The sequence below is a fragment of the Zonotrichia albicollis genome, chromosome 29, assembly GCF_047830755.1.
Source record: "Zonotrichia albicollis isolate bZonAlb1 chromosome 29, bZonAlb1.hap1, whole genome shotgun sequence".
NCBI classification, from domain to species: Eukaryota; Metazoa; Chordata; class Aves; order Passeriformes; family Passerellidae; genus Zonotrichia; species Zonotrichia albicollis.
The window spans coordinates 1,662,526-1,677,613 of NC_133847.1; the positions used below are offsets into that span (position 1 = coordinate 1,662,526).

General features: G+C 54.7%; 1 protein-coding gene across 6 annotated transcripts; it reads left to right on the forward strand.

The window, feature by feature from the left end:
• The first annotated feature begins 864 nt into the window (after window positions 1–864).
• Window positions 865–15,076, forward strand: MATK (megakaryocyte-associated tyrosine kinase). Of its 6 annotated transcripts, none has more exons than XM_074528766.1 (14): window positions 890–1,008; window positions 1,157–1,189; window positions 10,626–10,682; window positions 10,897–11,010; window positions 11,121–11,236; window positions 11,544–11,763; window positions 12,658–12,751; window positions 12,843–12,908; window positions 13,045–13,144; window positions 13,225–13,309; window positions 13,489–13,562; window positions 13,671–13,866; window positions 14,206–14,292; window positions 14,416–15,076. In XM_074528766.1, exons 3-14 carry the CDS (start codon window positions 10,674–10,676, stop codon window positions 14,596–14,598), a joined length of 1,344 nt encoding a protein of 447 aa, XP_074384867.1. In that variant the 5' UTR covers window positions 890–1,008; window positions 1,157–1,189; window positions 10,626–10,673; the 3' UTR covers window positions 14,599–15,076. The 6 variants fall into 6 exon arrangements, with proteins under 6 accessions (XP_074384869.1, XP_074384864.1, XP_074384867.1 ...); XM_074528764.1 differs by lacking the exon at window positions 10,626–10,682 and adding an exon at window positions 6,431–6,515 and having other exon boundaries at window positions 926–1,008; XM_074528763.1 differs by lacking the exon at window positions 10,626–10,682 and having other exon boundaries at window positions 867–1,008.
• Window positions 15,077–15,088: the final 12 nt, after the last annotated feature.

The following is a 15,088-nucleotide window of genomic DNA, read 5'->3' on the forward strand; positions in this document are numbered from 1 at the left end:
TACTGGCAGCTGTAAAATCCTGCATGCACTCAGTTGTCTGAGAACAGTAACATTTTCAGAAAAGAGCTCTGAAATCAGCTCTTCATTCTCCTGACGTTCATCCCAAGGAAGCTCTGCCATGAAGGTCAGGTAGAAGAGTTGATTTGTTGGGGCTGTGTGCATTTTGGTGACAAAAGAGAAAATATAATTTATTGTTTGGCTATTTATGTAAACTAAATTCCCACAGAAGTGGATACATTCCTGGTAGTTTGATGACCTGTGTCAAAGCAGCCTAGTAATTAATTTCAAAAAGCTGCAAACCCCAAGGCAGAGTCCCAAGAATGGGCAAATGCCCAGAGAAGCAGCAAGGTTTGGCTAAAGGGAAAACATGTTTGTCTGATTTTTTACTTCTAATGTGTCACTTTAATTCTCTCCAGAGACAATGGGACTTTTTGTAAACAAGGATGTAAAAGAAGGATTCAGGGAGAGCTCAGAGCCCCTTTTGGGGCCTGAAGGGGCTCCAGGAGAGCTGCAGAGGGACTGGGGACAAGGCCTGCAGGGACAGGACACAGGGAATGGCTCCCACTGCCACAGGGCAGGGCTGAGTGGGAGATTGGGAATCAGGAATTGTTCCCTGGCAGGGTGGGCAGGCCCTGGCACAGGGTGCCCAGCACAGCTGGGGCTGCCCCTGGATCCCTGGCAGTGCCCAAGGCCAGGCTGGACAGAGCTTGGAGTGACCTGGGACAGTGGAAAGTGTTCCTGCCCACAGATGTGGAATAAGATGAGCTTTAAGATCCCTTCCAACACAAACCATTCTGGGATTCTGTGATTCTATGGATTTTTCAGAACTGTATTTCCAGCCCCAGGCACTCCCACTTGACTTCTACAAAGCTCATGTTGCTTTTCGGAACACTCACAGTTGTTATTTATAGAAAAGCTTTTAAGGGAAGTCTCAGATGCTGTAACTGTGGGCTCATTCCAGAGAATCTAAAGCTCAGTTGATCAGCCTCTCACATTTTCTTACTTCAGGTAAAGCAAGATTTCAGAATTATTTAAATAGTTTTTAAATAGTTTTTAATGTTTTTAATTCTTTGCCGCTGATGTTTGCTGTTAAAAACCTGACTGCAATATATTCATTTTTGTGATGGGTTTCCTTTCTCATCTCTTGCATTGACAGATGAATCTGGACTGCAAGATCCCTGTTAGGAAGGTAAGTTGGATGCTTTAGAGACTGTAAGCTGCCAGGAACTCTTTCCTGTAGAAGAAGAAATTCTTCTCTGTGAGGGTGGGCAGGCCCTGGCACAGGTGCCCAGAGCAGCTGTGGCTGCCCTGGATCCCTGGCAGTGCCCAAGGCCAGGCTGGGCAGGGCTGGGAGCACCCTGGGATGGTAGAAGGTGTCCCTGCCATGGCAGGGGTGGCATGGGATGGGTTTTAAGGTCCCCCCCAACCCAAACCATTCTGGGATTCAGTGACTCTGTAATGAAATGATGCACAGGTAGAGAAGTGCAGTTAATACCAGTTTGCTGAATGTCCCTGACAGTGGGATACGGAAGATTCTCACTGCAATTAATACTTTTAAACTACTGAGAGATGTGGACTACCTTATTATACTTCTATGATTAATAACTCCAGAAATTCTGTTGATGTTTCTCAGATTTAAGTGAAGGGATTCATCAAAGTGAGAGGAGCACAGAACCACAGAAAATCCTGAGCTGGAAGGGACCCTCAGGGATCGTTGATCCAGCCCTGTCCCTGCACAGCCACCCCAACACCCCCACCCTGAGCACCCCTGGGAGCTCCTGCAGCTCTGGCAGCCTTGGCACCATTCCCTGGGCAGCCTGGGCAGTGCCCAGCAGCCTCGGGGGGCAGAACCTTGCTCTGAGCTCCAGGCAGTCCCTGCAGGACAGTCCTCGTTCATTTGCTTCTCCACACTGACAGTGGGAGGTTGGAATGTCCCACCAAAGGAGAGTCCTCCTGTCTGTGAGTGAAGTGCTACATGTGCTCAGTGATTCTATGTGCCATTGACTCCTCTGTCCCATTCTTTATTGCCTATGTGGAAAACAAAAGAATTTATTGTAGCACATAAAATTGTACAGTGCATGACTCAAGCCCTCTCCCCATCCTGTTTGCTCAGTTGTTCTTGGTTTGATGCAGCAGGAAGGGTCATTTACATGTAATTACTTATTTTTCATTAACAGTTGCAATTTTCTTGACTGTGCAATGAGACCATTGGCTTTCTTGATCAATGTCAAATAAGCAAACATTAAAACCCTGCAGTTGCTCATGTTAAATATGATGAAAGGGAACCCAGTTTGAGATTAAATTAAAATTGCAGTGGCCAGTCTTGCCTGAAACCTCTGTGACTCAGGGCAGAAGGCTGATGTAGAAGGCTTCAGCTTGGACACCAGATTCTTGGTTTCATATTTTCAACAGCACTGGCTACTGTAGCTTTAGGTGAGGTTTTGCAATATAAGCTTAATTTCTGTGTATGGTGTAGTGATGGTGATGAACTTCTAAATAACTTAGAATTCCATCTTCCATGGTGTGTGGGAAGAACTGCAGATTTCTGTGTATTTCCTCCATATAACTGCCTTCATTTCAGTTGAGTTGTTACCATTTTATCTCCTTCTTCTCCTGGCATGGTTTAAAACTGATGGTTTTGACGGGAAAAAAACCATAATCAGGGCACCTGAAATCTTAAAAGAATACATTTGATGCACACAGTAAAAAGAAGAGAGGTAGAAGAGCAGAGGGTGAAGGTGGTGGAAAAAATTACAAACAAGAAATGCTGCATAGTAATCATATTGCATGTATGAAATAATGCTGATATGATTGCAATTTTTACCTGCAATAAGTCCCGGGTTAGTCTGATATCTTGCATTTTAAATAGTCCATTGCAGGTATTTTTGTTGTACTATAATTCTCCAAAATTGTACAACAAACAACAGGACAAGAGGAAAGAGCCTCAAATGGCAGCAGGGGAGGTCTGGGTTGGATCTAGGGGAAAGCTTGATGGAAATGTGGTCAGGCAGTGGCACAGGCTGCCCTGGGCAGAGCTGGAGTCACCACGCCTGGAAGTGTGGCTGGGGCACCTGGGGACAGACATGGGTTAGTGGCAAACATGGAGGTGGTGCTGGGCTGGCGGTTGTGCCTGATGATCCTGGAGGTCTTTTCCCACCTTAATGATTCTGTGATTCCATAACCATCACAGAAATTGCAGCGTTGTGTAAGAGTTGAGTTGCCTGTAGCAACAGTTCCTTTCCTTCTGTTATGTTTCCTTCCCTCCCACTCTTTGCTCTAGAAGAAACTCTTCCCACAGCAAAACATATAGAGAGATATAATAAAGAAAAAAGAAGAAATGAATCCCCCACACACTCTGGTATCATGTGTATCCTTCAAACATTTTGTCACTTTAGATTTCTGCCCTCTGGCCTGAAGTGCCTGAAGCTGCCAGGTTTTGCTGTGTGGGTTTGGGGTGTTCCCCCCATCCTCTGGAGCAGGAATCCTGGGCTCCAGGAGCTGGCTGGGAGCTGCTTGTACAGCAAGGTGCAGACATGGAGACATTTCCTTCTCAGTGGTTTGGAACAAAGCTGGCCGAGCTGTAACACAGCTTTGGTGCTGTCATAGTGGTGCCTGAAAAAGGAGTGCAATGGAGAGAACCAGAGCTGGACGCTTGGGTTCTTGGGTGTGACACCAGCAGGCAGCAAGAAAATTGCCACAGACTTCAGCTTCATGTATTTGTTAAAGGCTGGGGGAGCTGGGGGAGCTCACCTGGACAGGAGAAGGCTCCAGGGACACCTCAGAGCCTCTTTTGGGGCCTGAAGGGGCTCCAGGAGAGCTGCAGAGGGACTGGGGACAAGGCCTGCAGGGACAGGACACAGGGAATGGCTCCCACTGCCACAGGGCAGGGCTGGGTGGGAGATTGGGAATCAGGAATTGTTCCCTGGCAGGGTGGGCAGGCCCTGCACAGGGTGCCCAGAGCAGCTGGGGCTGCCCCTGGATCCTGGCAGTGCCCAAGGCCAGGCTGGATGGGGGCTTGCAGACCTGGGATAGTGGAAGGTGTCCCTGCCATGGCAGGGGGTGGCATTGAATCATCTTTAAGGGTCCCTCTCAACCCAAACTATTGTGGAATTCAGTGATTCTTCCTTTAAAGTTCTGTTTCAAATCACTCTTCACTTCCTTCAGGCTATGTGAAGTATTTGCATGGCATTTTAGAACTTACTGAAAAACGTTGTTTCTGCATTGTTTATTGTGAAATGAGGCTGTTTTTTCTTTAAGTACATTTCTGGGGGGGTGTAAAGAAGATTCTGTTTAGACATTCTGGAATAAAGGTCATAGGCCATACAAAAATGTATTGGAGAGGGGTGTATTTCAAAGCTTTCATGGATGTTTGCATAGATGCATTGCTTTGTAGAATCAGAATCCCAGAATGGCTGGGCTGGAAGGGACCTTAAAGCTCATCCAGTTCCACCCGCTGGACAGGGACACCTTCCACTGTCCCAGGGTGCTCCAAGCCCCATCCAACCTGGCCTTGGGATCCAGGGGCAGCCCCAGCTGCTCTGGGCGCTCTATGCCAGAGCCTCAACACCCTTATAACCAAAAATATTTCTTCCTATATCCCATCAAAACCCACCCTCGTTCAGTTTAAAGCCTTTCCCCGTTGTCCCATCACTACATGAGCACTGTGTGAACTATCCCAGAGCAGCATGTCCTGAGCTCTGCTGGAGCTGGGGCTGTCCCCTGGGCACTCAGTGCTGCCATAACCTCATGCCTTGATTGTGGTCTTTGCTCTGCCATCCAGTTATCATCCCCTGTTAGTGGTAAACCGGAAAGATCAGGAAGTGTTAAAATATCCTGAGCACTTTCTATCCTGACCTAAGTCAGATCAAAAGAGGATGAAAAGGTTAATCTGCTGCAAAAATATTTCCTCATTAGAAATTAGGAAGTAAGGCCATTGGATACTGCCACAAGTGCTGCTAGTAATGGCAGCCAAGTTATGATGCCAGATACTGAAAATTTTAACTGATGGAGCAGTCCCCACTCAGGGCAAGTGGCACAGCTGGCTGAAAAACCAACCAAATGTTGGACAAGCTTCTGTGTGCTGCACAAAACCCCCCAGCACAGACACTACAGCCAGGGCCTGGTGTGCCCCATGAAACAGCTGCCCTGACATGGGGGCTGGGTGTCACCAACTCACGTGTTCAGCTGCACCTGAGCATCTTCCACTTGTCCCTTGAGCATGCCCAGGCTCTGCTTTCATGCTGGGGCAGAGATTTGGGCACTGTTATTTGCTCTGCACAGGATAAGGGAAAATACCTCTTGTGTCAGCCCTGTTCCATGGGGCTGCTGGGGACAGAGGGAATCGCTCCTGGAGGCAGCAGAGTGGCTCCTGGTGATGCAGAGAGGGAGATGAGGTGTACAAAGTACCTGAACCAGGGCTGGACACAGCCCCTCACAGAAGGGGGAGCTTAAGGCACCACCTGAAGCTTATTCAGGGCGAAAGAGGCTTTCAAATGATCCTCTCTGCAAATGAACCAACAATTACCTGCAGAACTGCCTTCACTCTGTGCCCTCAACAGCAGGAGGATGTGGAGCTGCTGGAGCCAGGCCAGAGGAGCCACAAATGTGCCCCAAGGGCTGGAGCCCCCTGCTCTGGAGCCAGCCTGGCACAGCTGGATGTGCTCACCTGGACAAGAGAAGGCTCCAGGGACACCTCAGAGCCCCTTTTGGGGCCTGAAGGGGCTCCAGGAGAGCTGCAGAGGGACTGGGGACAAGGCCTGCAGGGACAGGACACAGGGAATGGCTCCCACTGCCACAGGGCAGGGCTGGATGGGAGATTGGGAATCAGGAATTGTTCCCTGGCAGGGTGGGCAGGCCCTGGCACAGGGTGCCCAGAGCAGCTGCAGCTGCCCCTGGATCCCTGGCAGTGCCCAAGGCCAGGCTGGGCAGGGCTTGGAGCTCCCATGGATAGCCAGGACAGGGGTTTAGAAAGGGATGTTATTCACAGTCTGTTCCAACACCAATCATTCTGCAATTCTGTGATTCTGTATTTCTGGGTGGAAATATAAATCTTTGCTGTGATAAAGCATGTTTGAACTCAGTGATGTTCCTTTAAATGCTGGAGATTGGATGTCAAAGACATGTCTACTTTTATGACTTATTTCCATTTTCTGGTTCCCTTTTTGAAGGGAACCAGAAAATGAAATGCAGAGCAGACTCCTCAGGCTGGAAGGTACATTTCTGTTTAATCCAATGGTATTGTCCAAGAGGACTGAAAGGGGTTGAGTTGCCAAAAGAGAGCCTGTGGATTTGGGATTGCTAATGCCCAGATCCTGCTGAGCTGACGGGAGATGGGTCTTTTTGTACAAAATGTGTGCTGTTCCTGATGAATATTGTTGCCCATCTCTCCACCTCCAAACTCTGCTCCTTTGGATAACCTGGATTTTGTCAGGAATGGCACTGCTCGGTAATTTGCTCTGTAGGATGTTGAGCCTCGCTCTCCCTGGCCCAAATGCAAGATGTCAGGAGGAAAACGGGTGAGTAGGCAAAGCCTCAGCCTAGAATGTGAGACAAATATTCCCATCCCATTCCCATTTACTCAGTGAGTTGGGAAGGGCTGCACAGTCCCAAGGCTTTGGCTCTGTAGCTTTGGGAGGCACCTGGGCTCAGCTGCACCCACCGAGCCAGGCGGTGCCTCTGCTGCCCCAGAGATTGGAGAAGGCAATGCTGAGTTAAAGGCTCAGGCTCTGGCTGGGTGGCATGCACCACGATGGAAAGGGGACACCAGCTCAGGCAGAAGCACGTGGGAATCTCTGCTGGCTGTGCAGCAGGATGGGAAAAGCCCATTTAGTACATCTGAGGGAGTGGCTCCCTGTGCGTGGCGCCGAGTTCTTCGGCCATGGTCGTGTCTGTAACAACGGCCGGATGTGGCAAAACCCAAAACCACAAAACATTTCTGTTTGTCACAGGGAGCCTGGTGCAGATCCTGGGAGTTCAGCACAGAGCTGTAAGGATGAACTCGTGTAATTCTCCAGCCTGAACAGACCAGGTTTCTAAGGATCCATCCCTACAAATACAGGGAATAATGCAAGGAGTGCTCCTGAGGAAACACCCCCCAAGAATCCTATGAACAGTCTGGCTTGAATGGCTTGGGGAAGTTGTTTGTGTATGGAAAAAATAACCAGGATCTGAAAGTACCTGCTAGCTGGGATTAGTTTTCTTCTACACTGCCTTTGCCCTCGAATTGCCCATGTTTTCTGAAGGCTTAAACACCATTCATTAATTTTTTTTTAAGTACAACCAAAAAGATCCCAAGACCCCTGAATGAATCTGGTGTTTGCCTATAACTGCATTTTCTTCTTTTTCACCATTTTACTCAGAATACTGGAAATGCTGAACATTAGTGCAGAACTGGTGTCTGGTTTTGTGGCTGGGATGATGAGCTGCAGAGGTGGTTTTCCCTCCCCACTCGCGTGGATGCTGCAGGATACAGATAAGCTGCTTCTGTTTGACAGCAGCACTCATTTAAAGCTTTCTGTATCATTGCCTGTCCCAACCCGTGGTGCCTCTGGATTGTCACCCCCGGAGGAACAGCGAAGAGTGGCCTGGATCAGCCTGCTCTGAGGCTCACAGAGTCGGTGTTGAGACAAGATTACGCCTGGGGATCCCTGGTCCCAGCTCATCCTCCCCTGGGACTCGGTCCCCCTGGAGAGCTGTTGCCACCAGAGGCAGCCACTCCATTGTCACTGCTCTGGCCAGGCCAGCAGTGGTGACAGCAGCTGTCCCTGTTTGCAGGGGGAAACTGATTTCCCCACGGAGCCACAGGGAACAGGATCTGGTGAGCTCCAGTTCCCTGCTAGGGAGGGTGTGTAACTGTGCCCTCAAAGGGCAGAAGTTGCTCTCAGTGTTGTCAAATAATGACTCATTTCTGATGGAAGTTTGAGGGCGCAGGCGGCGCCAGCGCAGGGACCGCCCGGGCGCTGCATCACAGCCTCGGCAGCAGAGAAATCAGGAAATCGGCCCCAGCTCTGCCGGGGAGCTGCTCTCGCACGTAGTGCTCGGCTCTGTGTAGGACAGAGACTGCCCAGGAGCTCAGGGATCCCAGCCCAGGCTCAGCTGTGAGCTTCCCTGGCCCCGCCGTCCCCGGCCCCTCATGGGCACCACTGAGGTAAGAGCCAGGCCCGAGGGGTGCTGAGGGCAGCCGAGGGTTCTGTCCTGCTGTCCCCTGGGGCACAGGGAGGGATGGGCACGGTGCTGAGCCTGGTGGGCAAGGGGGAATGCCCGGGTGTCCCCCGTTTTCCAGCAGAGGTGCTGCAGCTGCCCTCTGTCCCAGTGACACCAGTGCTGCTGGAGGGAGAGCCCAGCGCGGCTCCATCGCAGCCGGGGCCCTCCTGTCACAGCTCTGGCACCTCCTCGCCTGGGGTAACTCTGTGCACGGGGAATAAGCTTGAGCTCTCCAGTCCAGGGTTGGGACAGCTTTACCAACCCCCACTACCTTTCTGTGCTTCTCAACCTCATTGCAATTACTCAGGTTTACCAATTCATAAAAGTACAGAACAGCCCCAAAACAAAGAAGGGAGCAAATATCTCCTGTCAGGCTTTCTGCCTGCACACTCTGCTTGTGGGAGCATTCATTCCAGTGATGGGAATCTCATGGATCAAACACCTCCAGGAACAAAGAGCTGCTTTAGGAGCAGGCATGTGAGTGTCACCAGGAGGGAGGTGATTCACTGCTGTCCCTGCTGGTGCCTGGGCGAGGCACTGGCTGCTGTCCAGGCTCTGCTGGCAGCAGGTGTCCATTGGGGGTGTGTGTCCATCACCCCGAGCCCCAGGGCCGGCTGGGCAGAGGAGAAGCTCTTCCCTTTGGTATTTGAGTAGAGGATCTGTCCCTTCCCAGCACCAACTGCTGTCTGCGCACAGGGGCAGGACTGACCAAACAGCTGCTGCTTTTCACCCAGAATTTCTGTCCTTGAGCAGCAGAAAATGAAGGAGAGTTGTCAGAACTGCCATCAGCCCTCCTGGCTCAGCCAGCACAGCCCTCCTTGGACAGGATGGACCTTGGCAGGGGAATGGAGCAGACTCTGTGCTGAAGCTCTGTGTTCATGAGGTCCTTGGCATCCTGGAATTGATCTGAGCTGCACCAGTCACAGCAGCCTCTGGTGTGCAGCTGGAGACCAGCTCACAGTGGCTGCTTGTGTAGCCCCAACTTCACCAAGACAACATGTGTGCCATAGATGGGCTGCAAGGCGAGGGGATGGCTTCTGCCAGAGACAGAACTGCTGCCTTCCAATGCTAATCTCGTAGCAGCTACAATTGTCCCTGTTTTGTTGTTGTGGATATGGGCTGGCAGGATCAGACAGTCCTTAGATCCACACTGCCACAGAGAGGAGTTTACAGCAGTGATGCAGAGCAGTGATTGTGAGTCACCTTCCAAAGAGCAAAGTCATCTCTGCTCCAAGGAGCTCATCCCACAGTGTGGGCAGCAGGGCAAGGGGGGGATGCTGCCCCTCTGCTCTGCTCTGATTCGACCCCAGCTGCAGAGCTGCCTCCAGCTCTGAGACCCCAGCAGAAGAAAGACATGGAGCTGCTGGAGCCAGGCCAGAGGAGGCCACAAATGTGCTCCAAGTGCTGGAGTCCCTCTGTTCTGCAGCCAGGCTGGGAGAAGAAAAGGCTCCAGGGAGAGCTCAGAGCCTCTTTTGGGGCCTGAAGGGGCTCCAGGAGAGCTGCAGAGGGACTGGGGACAAGGCCTGCAGGGACAGGACACAGGGAATGGCTCCCACTGCCACAGGGCAGGGCTGGGTGGGAGATTGGGAATCAGGAATTGTTCCCTGGCAGGGTGGGCAGGCCCTGGTACAGGGTGCCCAGAGCAGCTGCAGCTGCCCCTGGATCCCTGGCAGTGCCCAAGGCCAGGCTGGGCAGGGCTGGGAGCAGCCTGGGACAGAGGAAGGTGTCCCTGCCATGGCAGGGAGTTGAATTAGATGGGTTTTAAGGTCCCTCCCAAACCATACCATTCCCCGATTCTATGATCTATGATTCTATGATCCCAAGGAGGTGACAGTGGGGATGAAGGAGGAAAAGACCCACAATTTTAAATTGCAAAGCTGTCATATGCATCCCAGCATGACCAGCTGGTGTCAGGGCAGCACAGGGACATTGTGCAATGATCCCACAGCCGGTGCATGTGACAGTCCCACCTCAGCCCAGCCTGGCCTGTGTCCCCAGTGCCAGGCAGTCCCCGCACCAGCCCTGCTGCTTTCCACGTCAGCAGGGCCATGGCTGCTGCCCCTGGTGACTCGGAGCTCCTGAAAGAGGAGGTGAAAAAGCAAGTTCCTGGTAAAACCACATCACTCCCACACAGCTGTGGTGCTGGGCTCCTGCTGTGCCTGCAGAGCTGCTGAGAGCTGGGGCTCCTCCTTGGTGGCAGAGAGCAGGAGTGCCGTCCTGCTCCCGTCCGTGTGTGGGGCAGGAGTGTCCCCAGGACACAGCTGGCACAGGCAGAGCTTGCAGCCTTTTCCTCCATCCCGCGGTGCGAGGCTGTGTGAGGGACAGGAGCTGCATTGGCCAGGGGAGTCTGTGGGACAGCAGCCGTGACCTGGGCCAAGCCAGCTCAGCCTGTCCCTCCACAGCCCCTTTGGTTTCTTCTGCAGGTGGCAGCAGGAGAGGACAGGGAGTCCCTGATGCGCTGACGGTTGGCCATGTCTGGGGTGAGCGGGGCAGCACAGGGGCACCAGCAATGCCAGCTGACACCGGGGACCCTGCGGTGCCCCCAGGACCGAACTGGGGTGGAGGAGGACTCGTGCCCAGTGCCCCTGGTCCCCAGCCAGGATTTCATAGGGTCCTTGGGGCTGGCCCTGGTGCCGGGGGGAAGCAGAGGGGTCCAGCTCTCGCTGTCCCCACCAACACTGTTTGTCCTTGCAGAAGCACTGGCCCCCCGGCACGCAGTGTGTCACCAAGCATGACCACAGCAAGCCCAAGCCCCGGGAGCTGGCCTTCCGCAAGGGGGACATGGTCACCATCATCGAGGCCGTGGAGGTGAGACCCGCGGCTGCCCGGGGACGCTCTGCTCAGCTGCCAGAGCCAGTCCCTCCCTTCCCAGAGGGATCGCCCTTCCTTGCCCTGCCCTGAGACCCTCTCGTCCCCAGGGCAAAGGCTGGTACCGCGCCCGGCACAACGAGACTGGCCAGGAGGGGCTGCTGGCAGCCAGCGCCCTGCGGGAGCGCGGGGCCATCCGCGCCGACCCCAAGCTCAGCCTGATGCCGTGAGTACAGCCGGGGTGACTGGGGGGGACCCCGCTGAGCCCCTGCGAGCTGCGGCAGCAGATGCGTCCAGCGTGTTCCCCCCATTCATGGTTTGGGGGTGCAGCTGGGGACAGAGCATCCTGTGGCCATGCCCTGGCCATGGAGGGATTTGCTGGGGCCAGTACCTGGCTTTAAGGACCCCTAATTGTGCCAGCCCCGTGGAGGGGGGTTTCATGCAGTAGGGTCTGTGCAGCTTTGGCAGGGCTCTGCTTTCCCCATCTCGCTGCTCCCCTGGCTCAGCCCCCTCTCCAACGCCCCTGCCCTCAGCTGGTTCCACGGGAAGATCTCGGGGCTGGAGGCGGTGCAGGAGCTGCAGCCCCCCGAGGATGGGCTGTTCCTGGTGCGTGAGTCTGTGCGGCACCCCGGGGACTACGTGCTGTGCGTGAGCTTTGGCAAGGAGGTGATCCACTACCGCGTGGTGCACGAGGAGAACACGCTCAGCATCGACAGCCAGCAGTACTTCTCCAACCTCATTGACATGATTGAGGTGAGACCCCCGGGCAGAGGGTCCCACCAGTGCCAGAGCAGGGCAAGGACCTCATGGGCTCTCACAGAGGCAGGTCCTTGTCCTGTTCTGTGTGGTTTTCACTGGTGTTTTACCCAGTGTAATTCTCCATCCCCTTCAAAGGCTCGTGGTTCCCGCTCAGTTTGGGGTGCAGTGGGCAGATCTGGGATATCCCAAGGATGTCTCTGCAAACCAGCTGTGCCAGCTGCAGTCACAGTCCCCAGCCAAAGGCCACATTTTACCCCTATCCCTGCTTAATCAGGGCTTCATATAGCAGGAAGACCCTGGTGGCCTCTGCCTCCCCTGGACTTGGAGGCGTTTTGCTGCATTTCCTTCCCCTCAAAGCCCCTCTCACCTGCTGACCCCACAGGGCTCCCAGGCTGCTGTGTGAGCTCTCGCCCCTCCAGTGAGTTTTTCCTGGTGGTCCTTCCCTCACCCTGTCTCCTCTCCAGGGAGTTGCACTCTTGTGTTTTCCTTTTAGACACAACTTTTGGGTGGCTTCTTTCCCTTCTCAGCTGCCTTGGCCTCACTTTAAAACTCTGAAGGTTGTCCTATCCCATCCCATCCCACCCCATCCCATCCCATCCCATCCAGCCCCATCCTGTCTGGCTGCTTCCTCTCCCATCGCCTCTGCCAACTGCCCTCAGCTGCTGCAGCCCCTGCCAGGGGTTCAACCCCACCAGTAGCGCCCCACATCCCCTGTGGTCCATCGTGGTGTTCCTCTGGCTGTGCCCGGAGGGGAGCAAGGCTGAGAGGTGGGCTGCCCTCGAGGGTGGCGATGGTGCGGTCTTGTGGATCATCCCAAAGCTGTTCCCTGGACACCCCGACCCTGAGGGTAAGATCTGGCATCACCTCCACATGTTCATCCCTTGGCAGCATTACATGAAGGAGCAGGGAGCCATCTGCACCAAGCTGGTGAAGCCCAAAACAAAATCTGGGATGAAGTCAGCGGAGGAGGAGTTGGCCAAAGGTAGGGGATGGTGGGAGGGGGCTGTGGTCTGCATTTTAGGGACAAGGTCCTACTGATGGCTCTGCTAACCTGCCCTTGTGCCCATGCCCAGCTGGCTGGTTGCTGAACCTGAAGCACCTCACACTGGGAGAGCGCATTGGGCAAGGCGAGTTTGGAGGTAGGTGAGAGGTTGGGGTGGAAGTTCCCCAGATGGCACTGCCTGATCCCTTCCCCATCTCATGGCACAGGGGGCTCAGCCTGGAGAGCAGGGGGCTGGGTGTGGGGCTCAGCCTGACTCTCCCGTGCTCTCCCAGATGTCCTGCAGGGCGAGTACTTGGGGCAGAGGGTGGCTGTGAAGAACATCAAGTGTGATGTGACTGCCCAGGCCTTCCTCGCTGAAACAGCTGCCATGACGTGAGTGCTCCATGCAGGCGTGGCCCCACCCTGCCTGTGGCCTGGGATGAGCTCCTTGACTCAGATCCCCTCCATTCCAGGAAGGTCCGGCACAAAAACCTGGTGTGTTTGCTGGGAGTGATCCTGCACAATGGCCTCTACATTGTCATGGAGTTCATGAGCAAGGTGAGAGCACCTGGCTGCTCCTCAGCCAGTGGGACCCATCACCACTTAGATTTGGGAACAATATCCCTGCCTAGGGGCTGAGTCATCACAGATGCCAGGCACTGCAGCACCTGCAGAAGGCAAAGTCTCCTGGCAGCCCCATCCTGTTGGTCCTGACTCATTTTATCCTCCTCTGTCAGGGCAACCTGGTGAACTTCCTGCGCACACGGGGCCGGGCGCTTGTCTCAACCCAGCAGCTCCTCCTGTTCTCTCTGTGAGTTCCCCTCCTCCTCCACTGGGCTGGGACCCAGGGCCCTGCCTGCCCCTGTGCAGCCCCAGGGAGCACTCAGTGACATGGCTCTGTCTCACTCGGTTGTGGCAGGGATGTGGCTCAAGGCATGGACTACCTTGAGTCCAAGAAGTTGGTGCACCGGGACCTGGCTGCGCGCAACATCCTCATCTCCGAGGAGAACGTGGCCAAAGTGAGCGACTTCGGCTTGGCCCGGGTCAACCCCAAGGGTGCAGATGCCACATTGCTCCCTGTGAAGTGGACGGCACCAGAGGCCCTGAAACACAATGTGAGCAACAGTGAGAGGGACAGGGCTGGCCAGGGGGTCCTTCCAAAGCATCTCACGCCCTTGGGTTGCCGTTGCCCCTGCTTGTTCCCATTCCCACTGATCCTTCCCTGCCCCATGGTGGCCTCTGGCACAGCCAGCCCTGCATCTCCCAAAATTCGGCCTCTGTCCTGAGCAGTGCAGTGGGGATTGGGGCAGGATGATGGCACTCGGGGTGTTCACACCCTGGGGAGCTGAGGGGGGGCAGGGGGCAGTCACTGTCCTCTGTCTTGCCCTCGGGAAGCAACGGGGACCCAGCGCAGCCCTCAGCTGGCTTCAGCCTCCCCTCTCCTGCCACCACAGAAATTCTCCTCCAAGTCGGACGTGTGGAGCTACGGGATCCTCCTGTGGGAAACCTTTTCCTTTGGACGGGCACCCTACCCCAAGCTGGTGAGCACTGTGCCAGGGACCACCACAGGTTACACCCCACTGGCACTGACGGGACAGGGACATCCCACTGCTCCCTGAGCAGAGCAGGGAAGGGGGTTGCCAGCTGGTTCTCCATCCTGGCAGGCCCTGAAGGAGGTGACGGAGCTGCTGGAGCAGGGGTACCGCATGGACGCCCCCGAGGGCTGCCCGCCCACCGTCTATGCCCTGATGAAGAGCTGCTGGGAGCTGGAGCCAGGCAAGCGCCCGTCCTTCAAGAAACTCACAGAGAAGCTGCAGAAGGAGCTGAAGCACCTGAGGGACATTTAACCCCCATCCTGCTACCAGGACACAGGACCTGAAGCCCCTAGACCCTCCAGGGTTGCAAATGGCAGGGCAAGAGGGGCCAGGAACAGGAAGGCTTGTGGTGCTGCCCTCTCCCTGTGGAGATGGGGGAGCAGCCTCCCTCCATCCCAGCATGGTCCTTCCACCCACCACACAGCCCAGACAAGGTTGCCATGGGATTGATCTCCCCTGGCCCACCACAGTGGGGAGCACAGACCCCAAGGCAGCCAAGCCCACAGCCCTGTGCTCAGCCCCAGGAGCAGATGCTGTGTGTGGGGTCCCTTCAAGCTGCAAGTCCCAGTGCTGGGAGACAGGACTGGACATCTCCACTCGCTGGGGGATGAGACCCCACCCTGACTCAGCCCTGCCCCAGCGCCCAGCCCCACACGGGGATGCTGGCACAGCCAGATAACCACATGGATTTGGGCTTTTTGATTAAACCAAAGAATCTAGTTCAACAGCATCTTTAAGCCTC

Excerpts from the sequence above, each read along its gene's own strand:
- MATK (XM_074528763.1), top strand. The coding sequence starts at position 1,157 with ATGAATCTGGACTGCAAGATCCCTGTTAGGAAG. Across the intron at positions 11,237-11,543 it reads CCCAAGCTCAGCCTGATGCC|CTGGTTCCACGGGAAGATCT; the intron begins GTGAGTACAGCC and ends CCCTGCCCTCAG. Across the intron at positions 14,293-14,415 it reads GGGCACCCTACCCCAAGCTG|GCCCTGAAGGAGGTGACGGA; the intron begins GTGAGCACTGTG and ends CCATCCTGGCAG.